We start from the raw sequence: 24,024 nt of genomic DNA on the forward strand, positions 1-24,024 counted from the left end.
TTATTTTCTTCAGTGTATGTCACCTTATTGTTTGAAATAATTATTTTTTTAATAAAATATGTGAAATATGTACTTTAAATACAAATATAACAAAATATGCACTTAAAAAGAAAAAAATAGCAAGATAAAAAATGATTACTTAAAATTTCTAGTACTGAGAAACAAATTTCTTTATTACTTAATTATTTTTTGAATGATTATTGAAAAACATGCAAACTCCTATAAGTCTTTTGCCTTAGATATAAGATTGATATTTTTATTTTTGTGACCTTTGACTTTACGGTTATTGTGATGTAAGGAGTTATATTTGATTTAGAAGATTGTGTTTTATTTTTAAAGACGTGCGAAATTCAGTTATAATATGTTTTGCTTTAAGCTGAATTTTGCATGAAAAACACATTGTATGTTCTTTACTATCAATAAGAGATCTGCAGTGTGTTAGATTAAGATGGGTATGGCCGATAACTGATTATTACTACTTTGAGTTTTCCAAGAATCTTCTGAGATATGTCCACTGTGTTACGTTTTATTTTATTTAGTTTTATATGAGGAGTTCCAATTTGATCTTATTACACAATAGGTTTATGTTGATTTTGGGTATTATTGAAATTTAGGATGTTAAAAGTGTCTCTTTTTACCTTCTACTGATAAATTTGCTTTTTCATTGCCCCTCAATGTCGCATACCTAGTACCCAACATAGTTTTATTTGAATAATATACTGTGTATACAATTTTTTACTTATATAATATTAATATCTGAAAAATTATATTGTATATTTGTGATGTCATTTTTATTTAATTTTAGCGATAAGAGAATCAGATAATATGGTTGAATTTTTTAATTAGACTAAGAGCTTTTAGTACCATGATTAATTTTGCTGTACATATAAACACGAATGATAGAGTTTAATTTTGCACTCGATGTTTTCCATATTACTGCTGCGCCTACACCTTTTCTTGAATAAATGTGTATATATTTTCATCATTGTTTTCATAAATCATTTTATAAGAAAATGTTGTATATAAATTAGAAATTTGTAGATTTTTTTAATGAAATCAACTCAGTGTATTTAGTAGTAAATGGTATTTGTGAGGGCGGTTGTGTGTGAATTACTGAAATGATGTCTGAGATAACTTTCATGAAGTATAACGGATATTCAGAGTAAAATTGAATTCTGATGATGAAATGACTAACTTTAATTCTTGGTTGATGGAAAAATTTAAGAAATCTAATCCATTGTTTATTTATTTAGTATTGTTTAATATTTTTTTTTAATTGCTAAATTATCGAATTAAATTTATTTTTCGTATAAATAACGTCGTGAAATACACATATACGATAATAATATAAAAATATCTATAAACTGTGGTTATTAATTGTAATTTAAACGATATAAAAACTTATTTCATCAATAAAGCAGGTATAGATTAACTATTCATCATGACGTAATAAATTATGTTATTTTGATCGGTGGTTAGAATTCAATATTTTTTGATGTACCCAGTGGTCAGTGGGATATAATTACAAATAATTATATATAAAAATGTGTTATAATTGTTGCAACTTTTTATATATTTCATAATAAGCTTATCATTAAAAAATAATATATCTAAAATCACTGACTAGAAAATAAATATAATATTAAATATAACTGTTTAATCTACCCGTGTTCACAAGTCACAAAAATGTACTTTTCAAAACATCATGCACGGCATTTATATTATTTTAATTTACCGCATATTATTACAATAATATAATAAAATATACAGCATATAGTATATTAGTATACCACGTAAAACATTATAAAATTAGATAAAGAACGAATCTTATTTGTTTTAACTTAGTATAAAATGTAGATTTTTAAAAGTTTGAAACTATAAAGGTTTGTAAAAGATAGATAGTTTTAAATTTATGTATCATTAAATTCATTTTACTAAACGCTATATATCTACTATCAAAACAAAAAAATTCAAATAGATATTATATAGTATTACTTAAAAAACTAAAAAGTAGTGCGCGCTACTTCCAACTACTGTTATTTTTCTTTTCATACTTTTATAGTAAAAGGTACACACATAACTACGAGTAATTAGATATTTATCAGCAAGAATGCAAGTGAAAACATATTTTATGAGGTCAATTCAAAATATTATAATTTTTAAAAATCTGTCGGTACGTTTTAAAAGTTACATTTGAACATTTTGAACATAAACTTTTTGTGGTCCGGCTGATTACAAATACAATATTTCAATAGCAAAAATAATAATAATTTACTTAAAAACTAAAAGTTTAATTAATCGGCCTGGTATATTACATGACATGATGGCCTTAATTGGGGATGTGTGGCACCCCCAAAGACCACCATGGCAACACCTATTAGTTGCGGCGACACTGTGTATATGGGCTATTGTATATAAAATATACAAATTATATTTTATATAAATGGTCTTTAAATAATAATCAAAAAACTATATTTATTTAACGGATAATATAATTTTTTTTAAACATTTATTATTACTCATTATATACAATGTTTTGCTTTTAAAATGTTTATTTAGAAATAAATAGTATACAATTTCTTAATATATATATATAAACATTTTTTTAAAACTATTATTATTAATTCTAAGTATATATTATAATATAATAAATTAAAAAAGAAAAAGGTTTTTTTTCTAAATTTTAGATTTCTATTTGTGGTTAAGCTATTTGACTTATACACATGAGCGGTCTATCTATGTCATACTGACTTTCATATATATATATATTATGAATAAATACATTTTATTAGTTTTGGGCTTGTGACAAAGTTACACATGATGCAGAGGGATTAAATCAAAGAAACATCAACGCCATATACTCTATTATGCTTATTTCAGATAAAGTTAGACATTCTTGATCTATCAACACACGCATAGTTAAAAAATATATAAAATAATAATCGTCTGCAAATGATTGTCAACTGTGCATCACGCTGTTCTGATGACGCTCATTATAATATAATATATGTACAACCAAAACACTTATGTTTTGCCGAGTTCTGCAGACTTCCGTTACACAAACTTTAACACGGATCCTTAAATATTTATCAAACCCTTTTAGACATCAATTAGTGACCAGGAATCGGTCCATTAAGGTTTAATCGTTAAACCACCGTTAAATTTATGAAAGTTTAATTCAAACCGGCAACATTTTACAAAATATAGTCCTACTATAATACTGCTTACAAATTCTCTAATGCTAAAATAAAAACACTAAATTGGTTATAAATTATTATTAACTTAAACGCTATAACATATCAATTGTTTTTTATTTAATTTCCTGAAAACCCATAAATTAGTTTCAAATAATTTTTACTTGTATACGTACTCGTGTCGTATGGGTTCTGAATAAATTCAACAAACATTTTTAAATTACGAATTACCATCTAATGGGTACAATATTAATTATTATTATATTGTAATTTACTATAGACGCGAGCTCAAGGTTTAAGAGCTAAGGTACTTAATTTATTTGTCTTTCTAACTGAATAAATCATTTTATAGAACAAATTTAATATTTTTATTGAAAATATTTATAATTATTTTACCATTCTTTATCAATTATTTTTAATATCACACCTATTCCTTCTTTACTATTAAGGATCTTTAAATTAAATTGATAAACTTTCCTCAACCAAATAAAAATTCCTATAAATATTCCTTTGTATAAATTTCCGTTGTTATAAAAAAAAAAAAAATGCAATATACGCGATTTCACTGCGCTCTTGTATAATAATATTATACATTATTAATAATAATCTGTATCTATTATGATAATCTTATGAAATATAACAAGCGGCGCCCACATTCTACTTTGTTTGTGTGCGTACTTAACTCACCCGTTAGATAATATAAATACGAAAATAAACTTTCAGCCTAAGTGTTATTTACAAAATTTTTTATCATTATAGAAGCACTATTATTATAATATGTATCATTGTCTCGTATAGTAAACATAACTTAGTTGCGACTCGGGCGCGTAAACGATTTCTGGCGGGCTACGGTGGCACTGTTATATTAATACGAAATAAAAATATATATTGTACGACGTATATATTTGTTTATCACTCGCTGTTAAATGTGTTTTTTGGTCAAGTAGCGTTTAATTAATAATTATGTCTCATGGCGTTCGGCCAAGTCCTTTTTCACGTTCAATATGTTCACACACATGCGCGCGCACGCACATGAAGAAAAAACCTAAAACCCCTATTATACAACCCATATACCGGTCGAAAGCAAATGTTTGGCATCGCTATCTACTATAATGTTTTCGGTGGTTTTCGATAATAATGATCGCCAAACGTTCGTGTTTGTGCTCATTCATTGAATAATCACACACAAATCGTATATAATAGCATACATTATATTATGAGCACTCGAGTATAATGAAATGAATAGATCGCAGCGGCTGCAGTTAAAATAACACTCCACGTTTTATTATCGTTAAGTATATAATAATGATATTATGCAGCAGGGTATAGATCATTTTTTTTTCTGTTATTATTTATGTGTAGTACAGCTTTTCCTCATACACATCATTTACACCACTTGGTATTCATTTGTGCAGCCAAATTTCGGTTTACATCAGACGCCAAAACGTTGAGTGAATAATAAACAAAATATTATACGAGAATAGTGAACATCTCTACCTCTTTATGTTTAGATCATAATATAGTTATTTTAAATAAGAAAAAAAATATCTAATACCTCTGCAAATGCAACCGACTAGCTGTAGCCAAAGTATATTTGTGTATAAAATTAAAATTGATTAATAAAAAATATATAATTGCATAAAGAGAGCTATAGTTTTTGGAATAGCCAAGGGCCAAGGCTATTTCCAGTTGAAATATTATCATAATAATTGTTTTAATATACAAATAAAAACGCAAACTACATAATATATATATGACGAAGCTATTAAATCAATAGTACATAACTAGATAAATAAAAAAGGGCTCTGTCAATAGTCCTCTTTCAAATAAAATTCTCATCAAATAGTACTTTACTTAAAAATTTTGTCTGAAAGTTGTAAATAAGAAAAAAATATAATAATATATTTATTATAAATATTGGACTTATGGAGATAGAGTAATAGTATAATACTGTGTCGTGGATAATGATAGATGGTATAACTTTAAATTAGTATCTTTTCTATTCAAAATGTGACATATTGTTCTTATTTTAAAAATAAAACTTTATAATATTAAGACAAAATAATTTTATTTAAAACTCAATGAATATGGAAAATGTGGGTGACTTATCTCATTAACGTTAATAAAAAATCAGGTATTTGCACCTATTACTTATTAACATAATAATTAACCGATTTATGTTGTAGCAATGTAGAATTATAATATAAGAAATGTAATATATTTAACAATTAATACGAATAGTATATGAAATCTATAGCTATACAGTTTATAATACAAGTGGATATACAAAGATTACCGTTTAAAATAAAATCGAAAATAAAACAGAGTATCAGAAACTTTTTTTTTAATTCCGTTTTCGGGAAAAAAATCCGATTTTTCTATATTTACAATGAAATATACACCCATATGTATAATAGGAAGTTTATGACTTGCACTTGATGACAATCGGTGATGACGTGAAAATATTTCACACTTGAGGAAATCTTTGGGTCACTGTACATGATGGGTCCTTCAAGGAAAGCGAAAAATTAGTATATTTATTCTTTTTACATTTTTTGGCACGGCATTAAACACGACAAGGCGCGTCCGCGCGTTTGAAACGATTCGTTGGCAACGTTTTAACTACTGTGTAATACACGACTGCTGGGTGCACGCGCGTGATGTGATTTTACCATTCGTTTATAATTATAGTAAAACGATTTCGTCCGTGTGTAATAATAATATTATCTTTTCCGCCGTAAAATTATCTCTGCGGAGTGTACATCGTCCCGGTCAGTTCCCGCTACATCGCTATCCATTCGTTTGGCAGCGTTTGGACGACGGGGACATACGCGTTTATAAATTGTATATTGTATATTATTCGACGAAGGCGGTTTTTTTCGTACGAGATTAATATCGGTTTACCGATCGCACGTTTACGAATATAGACAAGTTAAGTATATGTATTATTTGGCGTCACGATGGCGGGCCGCAGCAGGAGAGAAAAACTCGGTGCTGAGCCAAAAATCACTCCGGGGAAACGGAAACTGCTGCAGCACAGCGCGTGTCTTTGAAGTATTTTAACGCGCGTCAACGTCTCCCCCCCCCCTACGCCCTTTCAATATACCACACACTAACACCATCACTATCGCAATCGATTTCATCGTAGTTCCCCGAGGGCAGCATAATATATATATATTAAAAATCGATCGAAAAAAATACGCGATGTACACGATATATATATATCGAATTTACCTCTCGGCCAGATTGATTAATCCGAGAGCTCAACAGTCAACACCACAACAACGACCTACACGCTCATTATATACCTAATGGGTATATTCTGGATGCACGAACAATAGACCACACGCAGGACAGGATATTACGATATATTATATTATAAACGCGCGAATCACGATGACGGTCTCCGTAAATCGGACAATGGAGTTTTCGGTGGAAATAAAAAATAAAATCCCCAAACAAAATCCGTTCTCTATAGGATTTCGATTTTGGCGGTGTCGACAATAATAATGCGACGGAGTCGTCCGGCAAAACAAATATAATAATAAAACGTTTAATGGTCATGCAACTCAAATGAAGTATAAAATGTATAATCAAAAACGAAAACGTGTGTATGCGTATTTAGAAAAATCACAATAATAATACCAATATATTGTGTTACCGATTAATCATTAAGTCACACACCACCTGCCTGTTAGTGAAATTTACTCGGAGATAGAGACCGATTTAACAACATGAATATAGCTATTAAATGTAATAATAATATAATATTGTAATAGCTAGTCTTATCACGTTCATATAAATATAGGTACACCTATGTAACACTAATAATTACCTCTCCGCAGATAAGCGCGGTTATTTGTTTTTTTTTTTTGCCTTTCATTCATCGCACAGCTATATTATTTTTTATAAGCATTTTTTTTCGTTGTATACACTTAATAATATAATGATATGCAATCGTTTAATGTAAATTATAATACCTATATAAAAACCTCGATTTTTGAAGTATGAAAATTCAAGTGGCGTTTGTTAACGTAGCTATATTATAGTTATATTATTATTTTATAAATAACAAACTCTTAAACATGAAACTCGCTATTTAATATGTAATTCAGTTTAAGAATATCATAAAATATATATATATATATATGACTGTTTAAAATTAAAATGTGTATAGATATCTATGTAGACGCATGCAGTTCGCACTTAATAATAGTTATTGCAGCACAGTTTCTAAATAAGATATTAAACTTTATAGCTTATATTCGACAAACTAATATTCATATATATATATATATATTATATAGGTTAGGTTAGAAAGATTATGTTCGATAATTTAATTAGTAATCATTTTCCGGTCTTTCCTGACGCGTATAATATACTATAATAATATGCCTACTGTATATATTCTCACCCGACCAAAAACACACACACACATACCACGAAAACGATAAAATGAGTTATAGTGAAAGGCAAACATTACATAATGTGATTTGAATATCACGGAGTAAATATGTTTATAATATATGATATATATATATATATATATATATATATATATATATGTGTGTGTGTGTGTGTGGGTGGTGTGTGTGGGTGGTGTGTGTGTGTGTGTGTGTGTGTGTGTGTGTGTGTGTGTATGTGTATATTAAGCTACATGTACATATAATATGTATCATAATATATCATTATCGCCGTATGATCATAATCGAAACGTCAAACGACGGTACTTGAGGTACAATGATCAAATACAAACGACGAGATTGATATGGGTTTCATCTCAGAATTAGTAAGTGGGGGGAAAGGAGTACTGAGGACATGGACCTGTCATTTGAAATTTGTTGATATATTATAATATAAGCAATCGACCGAGTATATGGTCAAATGCATCGAGGATAAACGTTTGCATGTAAATATACCAAAACAAGGGTTGTCACATATTATAATATTATATCCATAGTTTGCACACAGTTTATGCGTACCTATACGTTATGTGCATACAGAAATGGATTTAATTATCAATACGATTGTCAATATCTATCTCCCCGTTCGTTCGCGGTCATTTGTTACAGAAAAACTATCAGTCGTCAATTGAAGCGTTAAACACGACTCGTTGATATGTCAAACACAGGATATAATATCTAAATCTCGGTGTTACGACGTACAATCCGGCGTCCAGATATAAAGAACAAAAATATCGCACCGATTATTCGATAAATGTAATTTATAGATTTGTTTGAAATTGCCAAAAATATATTTATGGATACACCAGTTACAAATAAAACTGTACCAAAGTTCTTGACATTGCTATTAATATTTTGTATTTTATCATCATAGTCGTTGCAGGATATAAAAATATAATTTTATACTTGGTCATTATAGTCATTTATCATTACCGTATGCAACTGTATGTTAATAAATAGTATTGATTATTAGACGTTTTTTACAAAACGATTTAAAGGCAAATTCATCGTAGCGCGTCGTTAGCAAATATAGTATTTAAACATTTTAAACCTTTAATAATTAAAGTGTATAGATTAATGTAGGTACATAATATTATAATCCACGCGTTTGTAAAATTTTTACTTTAATAGTATCCGTTAACCTTATAGCTGTCGTGTAATGGCGTCCCTTGCATAAAATAAGTGGATTTATGTATTGTAATATGTTCAATCCCATTAAAAATGTTTATCTAATCATTTGATTAATTTTAAATAGATATAGTTTTGTAAATAAAATTTTCAGAAATTAAAGTTAATTTTCCATGATAATTATTGTTTATTATTTAAAAAGTTGACATGATGAGATTAAACGAATAGTAAATGGTGCGGCGACGATGATTCTTCAAAAACCGCCTCGTTTATTTTCACTTTCTTCGCAGAAACTTTAAGTGGTTAATGTATAATGAGTCGTAGTTTGTAAACTAATCTAATTAAAAACTGATTGTGTGTTACATCAACGTTTTCAAAGAAGGAAAATTGTTTTATTTTTATTATTAGTATGTATTTTGCGATTAATGAAAAATTAATAATGAACTAAGGAATTACTACCAACAAAATATTATTATACTATAATATATCTTATATTCCTAATTAATATTAATCCATTTTAATCACATACATTAATATTTAATCATATTACTATAAATCATAATTCATGAAGTCATAACACAAAAAACACATTTAATATTTTGTATGATGATTAATAGTTATCACTTATTAGTTATCAAAAATTCTAACCTTATTAGTTATTTGTACATTTTTAAGTAAATCACGTTCAAAGGTAAAAACTAATGAGAAGTTAACAAAATTTTTATGGAAATAATTATACAAAAAAAACGAGTATAGATTCCTTTTCGTGATTTAAATTGATAGATTTAAAAAAAATGTACTATAATGTATTATTTTATTATTCAATAATTAATTATTACAATAATTTTATAAAAGTAAAAATGTATTTTTCTTTTTTACAAATACTTGAATCTGTTAATTGCTTATTACAAATGGCTATTGGCTAATAATGTAGTAAGTAAAAACATACGTACATTAACTAATAATATTATTATTTCATCGATATCAACAACTATGATACAATATGACTTGTCAAATTCTATGTAAACATAGCATATTATATGGTATGCAGTATATTATAAACATAATTATTAGTCGCGTATTTGTTATCATTTAAAAAAAGATAATTTAACAAGAAAAGACATGAAAATAGAAAAATTAACGTGTTGAGAGTTTTTATCTAAAAATTAAATGAGTATGTGTATTTCAACACTTCTATAATATGATATAGATATAAAATCTATATTCATTTCTACGAATTCGCTGTCTAAACTAAATAAAAAAAATAATAAAAACCAATTTCATTGCTTATAACATGTTGGTTAAGATTGAACGACATGTCACACGTATATGTAACGAAATAAAAACGCGTAGTTTTTCATAGACATAAATCTTATAAATCAATTTTATAGGATTTTTAAAGTTTTAAAGAGATATTACACCATATAATTACTGTCGGTTTGGCCTTATCTTTTTTCGTTTTATGTCTTTCGGTTCCGAGGATAGGTTATTAAATTATTATATACCTACTACCGTTATACGCGTACGTTACTATAAAAATAGTAATATTCCGCACCGGGTGTTTACGGAGTCGTAAAAATTAAAAAATGTTTCAGTTAATGTGTAACTGTTGACACTTCTACTTTGAACTAAATTTAAATTCGAGGATAAAACAACATGAACCGGAATTATTGTAACAATTGGTGATAAAGCTTTTTGTCTCGTCTCCCATTATAATAATATTATAATACGAGTACCTACCTACTGGCAATTGGCTACTATATAATTGGGGTGATTCATGTATACGTGTAGAGTATGTAGTCACACTTTAATTAAAATAAAAATATAATCTGGCACGTGTTTTTTTAAATGGTAACGCAAATCGTTCGGTAAATAATATTATTATTGTTAAAATACAAAGGTATATATTATATATTATCAACTCTACGCATTAACTATATTTTGATCATACATAATATAAGCGTTTAAACCTTTAAACGTGTACCATAGTGATAGAAATTTAGAATCTCATTACTACGTGCGCCAACGAACAATTCTATTCGTACAAATCAAAAATCAGCATATCCTGCAAGTACATTGACACGGTAAAAGTTGTTATTAGATTTGATGTAAGAAGTTGATTATTGCGACGAAAACGGTTTTCAAATGTTTGACACAGAAGCTTATCATTATTATTATTATTATTGTTATTAAAATTATTGTTATTGTGGTACGCTTAGCAATAAACACTGCGCAGAAATACTGCAGTGAATACTTATAAATTTATAATATAAAAATAATCATCAATAAATTGGGGTAAAACTATATAACGCGTATAACCCTGGTATATGGCGATGGAAGCCAATAAATGGAAATTAGTCGATTATATACAGAGGGCTGAGAGAGAAATGTACAAACTACACCATTAACAATGGATATGTTTATGAAATAAATATTACCGCCTCACACCCTTCTGTGATCGTGCGTGCATGTGTGCAGGGTACCTACATCATACCGAGTGATCTATTTAACGTAAGACATAATTATTAGTTATTTCAAAAACTACTAACGTTTATAGAAATATTAATTTTGCATAATATTTAGTCATTGAAAAACGCAATTTCTTTTAAAATTATTTTTTACTATATTTTATAATTATAATATTTTATTTATTTTCCCAAAGCAAAATATTTTTCGGAGTACTACCATGTATAAAAGTTAAATTTAGGACAAAAAGACTATAACTATATGAGCGTTTAACATTTTGATAAACGAAGTGGAGTGATACAAACAAGGTACTCCACAAAATGTTCATCCACTATTCCGTCCGTCTATGAAGACTTTGAATATTAATTAACTAATAAATAATACTTGTACTTAATTTGATTTTTAAAGGCTGAAATATTTTACTTCGAAAAATAAAATAAAAAATGTATACTGTTATTTAAAACAGTAAAAAACTCAAAAATAGTAAAAGTATAATTTTTTCGCAAATATTATTCTGTGACAATTTTCAATTATGTAAACAGAAATATTTTCAAAAGCCTCAATTATTTTGAAATAATGAGTGTCTTACGTTACATTGATCACTCCGTATATGCTTGATATTCGATAGAACCATTATAGGTACCCACACGCGCACGCGGGCGTGCGCCACGTTCAAATAAAACAAACAAAAGCGAAGAAAAACCATTATGGGTGGAGTGGAATAAAAAAATGTAAATATTCGAGCGTCCAAAAAACCGACGACGGTTCTCCTCCTCTTTACGCGGCCGCGCGTATGTGCCCATTAGTATTGTGCAAACAACAGTCCTCTTGCGAGGTACGGTAAAATGTACAAATGATGATGATGATGATAATAGTAATAATAATAATGTCAAAACTACCGCCACACCAATGACATCACACACTACATAAGTGTGTATATATATATATATATATATATATAATATATATTATATTATAATATTATTATGATTACTCTCCGTTTCACGTTAATGGCCATAACCGCCGCACTTGTCACAGTCGTAAAATGCGCAACACAATGATTTCAGAAATAATATTATGCACTTCCTGCGTACTTGCTTCACGTTTATTATTATTTAATAAACCTATTAAATTTTTAACCTATTTAATGATAATACCGATTTCCGGTATACCTGTATAATATTTGCACGTGGCTTTCTTCGAGTATCTATATAAAATATAATAATAATGAAATTATGTACATGTCCAGCACGTTGTCATAACAACAATGTATGCACCTATACGTAATATACGCACGTGCAGTGTTCGATTGTTATGATTTTTTTTTCAGAAATCGTTAACTCTCACCGCTTGCCGATTCGCATTTATTTTTTTCTTTGCCATACATATTACAACAGTGCGCACACATTTTACAATAATATAGTATTATAAATTTGAATACAACTATTGCAATGATTAGGTTATATACCATATTATAACTTGTGATTATTTTCAATACATGCTCGTAAATTGTCGAATCATTTTTTAAAAATTTTTTATGGTTCTGACAGACCCATAAAAATGCGTGTTCAAATGTTATACATCCGCGCGTAGAGTTTCGATTTAAGTTTGCTGATGGTACGCTTATTTATTATCCTAGAGTGCTCTTAAGACGATTTGTGAACAATTTAAAATATTTTTTTCAATCATTGCGTTTTTGAACATTTTTACCTTTCTTGCTATAATTGTCAGTTAATTAGTATAGAATACACATAATATAACTAAAATTAACACAAATTCTGTAGCGAAATATTAAATTACCGTCGACGATAATATTAATGTGAACTAGTTTCAATCTTATCATATCCGATTTCTTGTGTGATCCAAATTTATGAAAAAATATCTGGTTTGACAAGTATTAGCAACGTGCGAAGGCTTGCATTATTATTTTTCAAGTCGTACAAATATTGTGTATAGTATATTAGTACATAAATAGGTATAATATACGGTAGCGGCACACGAGCACATATAGAGAGTACATTTTCGACAACGCGATTAAATTATAATATACGTAAAATGTGAAAATATATATGCCACGGTCACATTAATAATTACACGCACATAATATTATAATCACCGAATATATTATATGTTATCTCAAAATTAGGTATACTATTAATTTATATAGTATAGTATAATATATATATGTAGAATTAATCCAATAATAATTTAAAAACAATTTATTATACCTGTATCACACATCACACATAATATGTGCATTTTATGACCATTGCAACAATGCGCTCCTTAATGTAGTAAATTATTGTCAAATATCCGAGCCCTCGACAGACATGTTTGTGACTATGATAATAACATTTCGACAACAAACATAATATAAAGATATAAAAAATGTGTCTAAAAATGCACTGTCAAGGTTTATATTATTATATATATATTACCTACGAGCTACGAGATAATACAATAATTTATTCGTTGTCTCCGTGGAATACGAGTACTTGAGGAGGAAGTCGGTCGGAAATCACAGACCACGGTCGGCTGCATAACAAAATACACTCACTCATTAAATTCCAATAACGATTATAATATTCGTGTGCTTCGTAAATCGGCCGATCAATTGGCTGTCGATTGTTGTTGTACACGATTTTATTAACAATTATAACTAAAAGGGTACATTTAGTTTTCTCTCTCTGACCCATATGAAATATAGAAAACTTACGTTCAGCAAATCCAATTGTAAGTAGATAATTTTAGAAATGAATGATAATGAAGAATGAATTAACCTATGGTCAAAATTAAAGGTAAATATATTAATATCTATTTGACACCTTAAAAGATTTTTATTGATATTTTAATTTTAAAATTAGTCATAGAATTTTAAAATCGTAATATTTTACATAGTTATAATTATTTTTTAATTAAGCTATAAATAGAGGCCTATGGGCTATTAGGTGATCTACAGCTTAGATATTACTCTTACTTTTAAATTTTACAATAAATCAATAAAATTATACTCTAATATTTAAGCTAAGTACAAAATTGAATTTTCTAAACGAAAATTAACTATATTGTATGTGGGCTAGAGAAAGAAAACAAATAGGTATATAGTACACTGACATACTGTTAAAAACGAAACGATTACGCGGTGTTGCCACTATTTGCTTATCTACTTATACATGAATTACATTAATGTATTATAATATATATGGATTATTAATTGCCTCTTCCAAACGTATAACATGTATTGCTAATATTGAGACAATGGAATGGATGTCAGGGTGTTTTTCAGGGAATGGTCAGAAAAGTATATAATATATATAATATACTTGTACTACATAAATTTCCTTCATCGTTAAATTTTAGACAATTAAAATATCTGATCAAAATTGATCAGACGGTGCATAAAAAAAAATGTATTTATGGTTTTGACCTTTTTTATAACTTATATTATTATATGTACGTATGTGTATACATAAGTACCTAATCACATTGCCACCGCCACTAACCGTCGATTAAAAATTATAATGTCGTGTACATAATGCGTAGTTGCAAACAATAAACTATAATTTACACACTTTGAACTCTTTCTATTCTTGTTCCGTGAATAATTACGTTTCCCGTCTAGTGCGTGTTTAATTCAATTAAACTACATTTACATAAATTGTTTTTTTCTTTGCCAACAAATTATTTTTATACGATGGCCAGTCGTCGAAATAGCCAACTAGGAAGAGACGACAGCTAAGTATATAGAATGTAAATAGTATTTTATCAGTGGAAAACGGAAAACTCACAAGGGCAATTTATGTTACCTAGTAAAATCGATAGATAATAACTGTGTATGAACACAAGTATAATAAATAAATCTAACCGTAGATTATAAGAATTCAATTTTTATAGTAGATACCACATCACATAAGTCGCAAAAGAGTTTGTCAAAATCTACTTTATACTTCTTAAGTTTAACTTTAATTCTACTAAATTATAAAAAAATTTAAAAATGTTGGTTGAGGAATAGATAACACACATATTAATTATTCTTTAATCACGAGTATAAATACCCTTTATTATATTATTTATATTTTACTATTGATACACAAAACACTGCTATTTATGATTGAATATATTATTTAATACATACAGATACTGACTGTTTAAGGTGATTGGCCGTACACAGCAACGGCATGACACAATATTGATCATTGTGTATCGTTGAGAGAAGGAGGCGATAAAACTGAACGAATTCATTGTTTTTAAACGCACCGAGTAAATAACAGTGACATATATTAACTATAAAACCATAAATGAGTGATTTTTTTTTTAAACTGACGCATTCAGCAGTTTGTGAAAATCACAATTGGACTAAAAAATAACCATTTTAATGTTTGATATATAGTATTATTTTAATGGGAATTTATGTTTTATTAAATAACGACGTATTGTGCGTTATATATAATAAATTAATAACTAATGGCGTCCGTTAGTAAAGAATAAACAACAACCGCAAGCGATGTGGATAAAAACTAAATAATAATAAAGACAATACAGCATTTTTGTATTTAAAAAAAAAAAAAAAGTATTATTTCGATGTAGGCTGTACGGCGTACTCATATAATGAAAATGGTGAACGAAATATAAAATATTATTGTCAAATAATATATAAACATATTATCGTCCGCAAAACTAGTTAAAGTGGTTTTAACGAGGTAATAATGTGATAGAATGTAAAAGAGAAAGATGAATTTTGAAGAAAAAAAATGACTTCTGAAATCTTTTATGCATAAATTAAAACAATAATAATAATAATAATAATAATAATAATAATATTGTTTGTATAAAAAAGGGCACTATTTATACGTTAATATAACCGTTCCGCGTATATGAACAATTTATTGACCAGACCCGCGCCCTACCGAGAGAGAGAGAGAGAGAGAGGGAGAAAGAGAGAGAGAGTTAACATCAGGAATCCATTTAAACGGTTTACATTATATTATTATGTGCGTGTGTTTGTATACAAATCCGCAACCGTAACGACTGCAACGAGCGCCGCACGATGGATGGCCCCTCCTCAGTCGTCGCAATCACTTTTTAGAATGTTACAGCCAACTGTAATCGTTTTTTAATTTTCAAAGAAAAAAAAAATCATTATTAAAATAAAATCTGCATTTGTTTTACGCGTGGCTTGAATAAATATAATTACTAATATAGCTGCAATAGCTAGGTGACAAGTGATCGGCGACATTAATATATAAAAATTATTATTAATTATAATTTACAAACTTTATGCCTAAGCTTTTGTATTGCTTACTACCCATATGCATTGTGTACCTAACACACGTTAAAATTTTTACTGAATATGTATAGTGTTCTATCATACATGTTTCTATATATTATTAATTATTATTTATTATAAACGAAGTACAACGTGACGCCGAAATGGCCGTCACACGATCAATTTACTGTTTTAATACTAATGTGACTCTTCAACAGTAAATTTGACTACTGCTACTACGGTTATACAGACAGGTGTGAGGTGTTTAAAAAAAAGAAGCACACGACATGTTGTATAATATATTGATATATTACATACATAGGTAGTCTTGATCGTAATATGTAATGTGCCATGATAAATTCGTTATCAAATAAACATAAACAAATTTATTATTATCAGGCTATGTATATAATAAACGTTTTACTTATATTGAATAATTTATAGTAAATGCGGTAGAAAAACGTTAAGAGCGCTTGACATTATGTACACATATGTATATTTTTTAAATTCATAAAACGATTTTTTTTTTTTAATATTCTGCTTTGTACTTAGTACTTAATACGTGGGTATAAATTATATATTTACATATTATTTTATGGTGTGCTCGCGTCTTAATCATTGCACCTATAGGCTATAAGCCCGGTGGACATATAACGAATTATTATTATTATTTATAGTTTTTTGTGAATGTATAATTTAGGAGTTTGCACTACGTCATCTATCATTAACATATATTGCATGTAAACAATTTATTTTATGTTCAATTTTAAATGCAACATCGACCTAATGACTATTATTTTTGTTTACAAACATGTAATAAGAAAATATCGAAGAAAACGAGACTGAAGCATCATATTTAGAGTGAGACGTAAAAAGATGATTATTGATTATAATAGAATTTAAATAATGGTAATACTATTATATAAGTTCCGACGTATTATGAGTACCTTCAAACAATTGTGATTCATGATTTGAAGATGTTTGATATTTTCTGATCGCGGTCGGAAACCAACTACGTAACAATATCATCTCAGAAATTACTGAAACACAACGTCGTTTGGTGACGGGGATGATTGACGTTTTTTCTTGCATTGGCACTTATATGTGTAACGTAAAATAAAATGCGTACGTTATATAATGTATTTAAACAACGATAAAAACAAATGTAATTTTTGTGCACGTACGTCCGACATGAAGAAAACATATTTATATCTATTGTACATATGCATATGCAGAGTGTACATATACAGGCACGTCGTTGTCGGCAACAGGAAAAAAGGATTACAGTGGCAAAATACGAATTACCAACAACAGCAGCAGCAGTAGCAGCCCCTTTTATTTGTTTTCATATTACGCACAGTGAAGAATAAAATAATAATAATATGACGGTGCAAAATGTTCGACTACGGCGGCACCTACAAAACGAAACTTTGACGCGAACAATAATATAACAATAATATTCACTAACCTTTGCTCGCCAATAATATCATCTCTTTCTCTCTCTCTCTCTCTCAGTGGCCCGGCCCGAACATTATTATATTATTATTCGACAACCGACCGCCACCGCCGATTACGCGCGCGCCTTTGCACCAATATATATATATATATATAAATGACGCGCGGGTATACTCTTTGTTTTGCGTATTATAACGACTTTATATTATATTATTGATTCTCGTCGAGACCCCGTCCCCTCTATATTGTATTCCCCTTCCAGACTCTTTGAAGTAATCGATTTCAATTGCTGTCGGTGCGAAAAAATAAAACCAAACGTTTTATACAAAACTATGTTTGTGTATATAATATATGATATGTACGACTGCAAACATTTAACAAGATATACGGTTGTTCTGGCCGATAGTGAACGCAACGTGTACTACAACGTCGAAAGACAATGCGTGGGTTGATGAATGATGATATGTTATAATATTATAAATATGACAAATATGTAGTTCATATGTCATAATAGAATTCATTAAATATATGACACAAATATGTTTCCACAGAAAAAAACTAAGAATATCACATGGTCTAATTCGTCGAAAAACGTCCATGTTTTAATGTTTAGTATACACGCAAATTGCATTGCACGGATATAAAAAAAAAAATTAAAATTAAAATTACGATCATTAAATGTGACTCATTTTCCAAACGTGACTTTCGAGTAAAAACATTTTGTATGTACATATAATATAAATTAACTAGGTTTGATACGAACATAATATTGTAATGGTGCTGTGTATATGATTTAAAATTTAATTTTAATGAAAAGTAACAAATACTAGGAAACTGAGTTTTGAATTATCGATATTAAATAAAATATTAATTTATTGTTATGTATACATTTAAATGAGAATAAACACTATACTACTTTGGTTATCGAAAAAAAAGAAGATTAATAATTATAATTGTGTGTGGGTTGGCCGGGCTATGCATAAAGCAGAACGCGAGTTTCCTAGTGTCCCTAAATAATATAATTATATTTTATGCGGACGACGATCAAATGTTTTAATGAATCATGCGAAAAAACTGTACGATAATAATAATTAGTCCTCATCGTATTTGCTTTCCAAAACGTTTATTAAACACGCAACTACAGCGCGGGCATAGTATATTCATTGATTCAAAACCGTAAAAAATATTTGAAAAAAAATGAAAGAAAAAGAAATCAACGAGTGCGAAATACCGTGGCGTTCAACATAATAATATTAATATACATAATAGTTTAACAAGATAGTTTACATCGTGACATTTGTATTATGTAAATTGTAGGTAGGTACTTACGTATTTAAACTATATTATATTTTATGCAAGAAATCTCAAATTACTATTATAGTAAGAATTATTTTGAAACACATTTCCGATTTCCCGGTATATATATCTATATAACGTAAATGTACAGTGATATTAAAATATAGAAATCACGAAATAATACACATTATATTGTGTGTCCCAACATTTTGTATTATCACTATAATTATTTCACGGGTAAATCAATTTGATAATAATATTTAATATATCAATGTTGTTTTTCGACAGTAATCTAATAGAAAATTATGCTATTAAATTAGAATTTAAAAATTGTGAATTTCACATTTTTTGATATCATCCAAAATTTAAAATCATTACCACAAAACTATAGACGCAACTTTATGAGAGTAATGGGATGTTTAACGCCCTAAACTATTTTATTGTCTTTAAATAACTTGACTATTATTATAATATTATGTACTATTTAAGTGTATTAATTTCTATGATACGACAAATAAAAAATTTGCTAATAACTAACATGACATCATAAGAACAATTTTCAAAGTTAATGTACTGCTTAATATTGAAAAAGATCGATTAAAAACTAAAGATATAATAAATACATTTACAACTGATGACAGGAGAATTGCTTTAATACATAGATATAGTTGTATAAACTATTAATATTTTATTTGATTACCTAATTATCATTATAAATATTATGAATAAAAATATAAAATAATTTGTATAGGTACCTAATTTTAGCATCTCTAAAATTTAAGGTCTAGTTATAGTTACGTCTATACACTTCATGCGTACCACACATACGCATAATAAATTTACAATATAATATTATATACCATATATTATTGGTATTATTTAAATTGCGACTGTTAAAAACCGGTGTAAAATTATTTATTGATGTTTTGGCGTTTCTTCGAATTTCTCTTCTTCGTACATAAAATAAACATGTTTTTTTTTTCAATTAAAAATAGATTTTTTATCTTAGGCGTATGATGTTATAGCGATAAAAAAAAAATATTGAATAACAATTTCAGAATTTTGAGCTCCGCGAACCGATTGAGAAAATAGGCGTTACTTTGCCTTAAAAAAATATTATTTCTTGTGTTATATAGATCCCGACGACTACGGGGTGGATTATGATGTTTGTGTAAATATATATATAGAGTGATCACTAAGCATATTATATTAACTCACCCTCATTTTTTCTAAAGTAATAAATGTATTGAAATTATAATTTATGAAATTATAAATATTAATACTAATTACTAAAATCTTAAAAATCAATACAGCAACCATTTCTTCCAAATCTATTATCTTAGAACTATATTATCCTTAATACAAAAAGTTGAATGACTTAATAACTACCATAGTTCAAATTTTGATTTTGATGCATCAGCATATTCAGTAAAATAATCCAAACTAAATAATTTACTGTAAAAAGGGGAGGTTCTCGTTTGAAAAACAGAAGTTCATACCTCTACAGGACACTTCCCAAGTAGATATTACAAAAATATTAAGGATTTTAAAATGTGATCTTTAAGTAAATTGAAAAGTTCCTAAAATCAGATTTTGAATAACTGCATTATTGGATAAGGAAAAAGTAGGTGAATATACTTGGTTAATCATCCTACATATTGGTAATACACAGCGCAATCGTATCGGGCGAGATACCTATATACATAACGCGCATCACGAACTCGATATACGCAAACAAGCCGGGCGATTATCAATTATATACGGCTTGGCGTTCAATTATAGTAGTGAGAGGACGAGGGGAATTACACCGATCGATTATACTACACCGGCCGTTGCTGCCGCTACTGACGGACCTATAGTCACCATGCTCGAGGATGATGGGATGGGATATAACGCAACGTTTACCCCGCCACGTCATACTATACCGCGTGCTCGCAGAAACTTGTCACTTCGCTGCAAAACGGTTGACAGTTATTTATTATTTTCTAGACATTCGAACCACACGCGTCCATCCCATACGATACAAATTATGTTGTAGATTATTCGTTACACCGGATCTATGCACGACATTTCCGTCGAGAACCTATGACATTTTTTTTGAAAATTTGTATTTGTATTTGTATTTCTTTTACACAAAAAATGTTAGTTTAAATAAAAAGCGTTTATCAGAGGATAGCAAGTAGTGCAATATACGGTTTACTCATAATAGGCTTACACACTACTACTACTATTATTATAGTAATGCGCTTATAGCCTCGTACAGGTTTTATTTATATTTAATTCTCGTTATTGGCGCCTGCACTGCACCTGAAATGACGCCGCTGCACTCCCGTCGTGCGTAAACGACGTATTATTAAGACGTCAACAGAATTACACCTTAATATCAAAAACACACACACACACACACACGCACACACTCAGATAGACCTAAGTATTAATACAACAATATAAACGCATACCATATCGTTTCCAAATAGAATTTTTATTGTGCAATCAAGTATACTATTTAAAACGATTCGAAACGGAAGAAAAAAACTGCAACTATATTATTGTTTATCGTACACAGCACGAAGATAATTAACGTTGTTTGTCAAGTTTGTGTATGTATGTAATACCACCCGGTCTAGAGAGACGGAAAAAAAATAATTTGTCGTAAATACAATGAACGGTTGAATCGATAGATGTGACTGTATAGTGTATCGTTGGATTATCTATATAATTCATAGAATAACTACATAATAATTATAGTTACGGACGAAAGAAAAAAACCTAATTCAGCTGTTTAAATCGTGGTATAATAATAATTAAACTTGAGCACATCATAATGGATTTGAAATAAATCAGCCGTGTTCCGTCTGAAAGATAGAAAAAATTGGATCGGAAGATTGATTTCTGCCGCTGCAGTGAGGTCGAATGCTGGAAACGTTTTTCGCTTGTGACATTATCTTAAATCCGTGATGATCCGTTGGTAAATTGTTCTGCGATCGAAGGACGTGGCCCGTTGTCGTCATCGTTTTCGTCGTGATTTGATACGCGCGGACGAAAACGGCGTGAGATTGAAAAATCAAGACTGCAGTAGTCAAGGCGAAGGGAAAAATATAAAAACAACGAACGAATGCGCAGCGCACGGAGTGTTTTGTGTTGAGAATAAAAACAGCACCGTCACGACGCTACGATAGAGTAGAACGTTTTAGAAAAAAATTCCAAGAGTATAAAATAATATTTTAATATAACGCATTACATAAATAATAATACAACTGAACCACGTTGTCGGTAACTACGACATGACCATGGTACATATGCAGAAATAAAGATACAATCAAGGTATTCACAATATGCACCGTACTACCGCGTATTACCAATAATACGCGTAACCCGTGGTACCAAGAACGATCTATCTTTAAAATAAATGTTCGAAGCGTCGTTTTACGTATATACATTACGGCGTTGTACTGTATACCGTGTTTAATATGTACCTAGGTAACGTGTTACCTATACGAATTTGTAAACATTTGACTCTACGCGATAACTATGTGACGAGGTCCCCGCTTTTTTGTCAACACTACATGATAATCTAAGGCTTACCTTTGCGTTTGATCTTAGTCAGGTCAAGCACGGTGCCGTTTGGCCGCTTGGCCGTCGACAGGTTCAGGGGCTGTTCGTCCGTGCCGGCCTTGGTCCATCCGAGTATGTCGGCCACGTTGTGAGCAGTGGGCGTCCTGGGGGGGTTGCCATACACGTGGGGGTGCCACGTGCCAGCAACCGCCAGCTCCGGTGACGATGCGGCCGTTACGACAACGCCGGATGACAAGTCCGCCGGCGGCTTCCTGTTGCTGCAGTCCATCATCATCAACATTTCACACGGATCGCGTCACACCGGTGCGAATAACGACGACGGACGACGTAAATGACGACGATGACGACGACAACGACGACGGACGACGACGACGCATCTCACGCGCACGACACACAACCGCGGGCGCCCGCGGACGACGAAAAACCACCCTTAGCGCACTGTACAATGTATTATTAATTATTATATTACTGTATTGTCGAAACACTTTTTGTCGCGGCCGTGAAACGAAAACGAAACGCAATGCGCGTCACTCGGTCGAAAAAATCAAGAACAATCTGTCGTGCTAGAGACGACCGGACACACGCTGCGTGGTTCGAGATCGAAAAAAAAATTAACTAACGATGGAATGAGAAAAAAATTTGTACACGACAATAATACCACGTGAACACTCTCGAATGATGAGCGAGAGAGAATATCACACTGTTACTATTATTATGACGACGACGACGACGATGGCGAGGACGAGAACGAGGACGCGCGCGCGTATATAACGTCCGTACGTACGGTCGGCCGGTGACTATAAACGTGACTGTAATGCGAGTTTAACAGCTACTGAACGGGTGCGCGGGGCGTGCGCTCCTCTCCGCCGCGCCGTCTCGTGCCGTCCCCACCCTTTTGTAGGGTCTGCCGCCGACTTCGCCGCCGCTTGTTGAAAGCTAAACGGTTCCACCTTAAATTACTTTTCGACGAGTTATATATATATATATATATATTTATATGTGCGTGTGTATGTACGTATATCACATGTGTGTACTTACATGCTTATATATATATAAGTATTATATACTCGTATACGATTTTCTCTCTCACTCTGTCTCTATTCTCTCTCCCTCTAAGTATAGACGTGCGTTTTCTTCACTCAGTGCAGCAGAGATAAACATCTCTGTCTTTCACTCTCCT

General features: G+C 30.0%; 1 protein-coding gene across 1 annotated transcript in view; it reads right to left on the reverse strand.

Annotated features, from left to right (window-relative positions):
* Positions 1-23,659, reverse strand: part of LOC112597557 (homeobox protein Hox-C4-like) — a 94,752-nt gene extending 71,093 nt beyond the window's left edge. Inside the window, exon 1 of the mRNA XM_025343656.1 lies at positions 22,854-23,659. Coding sequence (XP_025199441.1) covers positions 22,854-23,124 — 271 coding nt within the window. The 5' untranslated portion in view covers positions 23,125-23,659. The remainder of the gene's footprint in view (positions 1-22,853) is intronic.
* Between the last annotated feature and the right edge of the window lie 365 nt (positions 23,660-24,024).

This window comes from Melanaphis sacchari, unplaced genomic scaffold (assembly GCF_002803265.2).
Source record: "Melanaphis sacchari strain LSU unplaced genomic scaffold, SCAv2.0 Contig42_pilon_pilon, whole genome shotgun sequence".
NCBI lineage: Eukaryota > Metazoa > Arthropoda > Insecta > Hemiptera > Aphididae > Melanaphis > Melanaphis sacchari.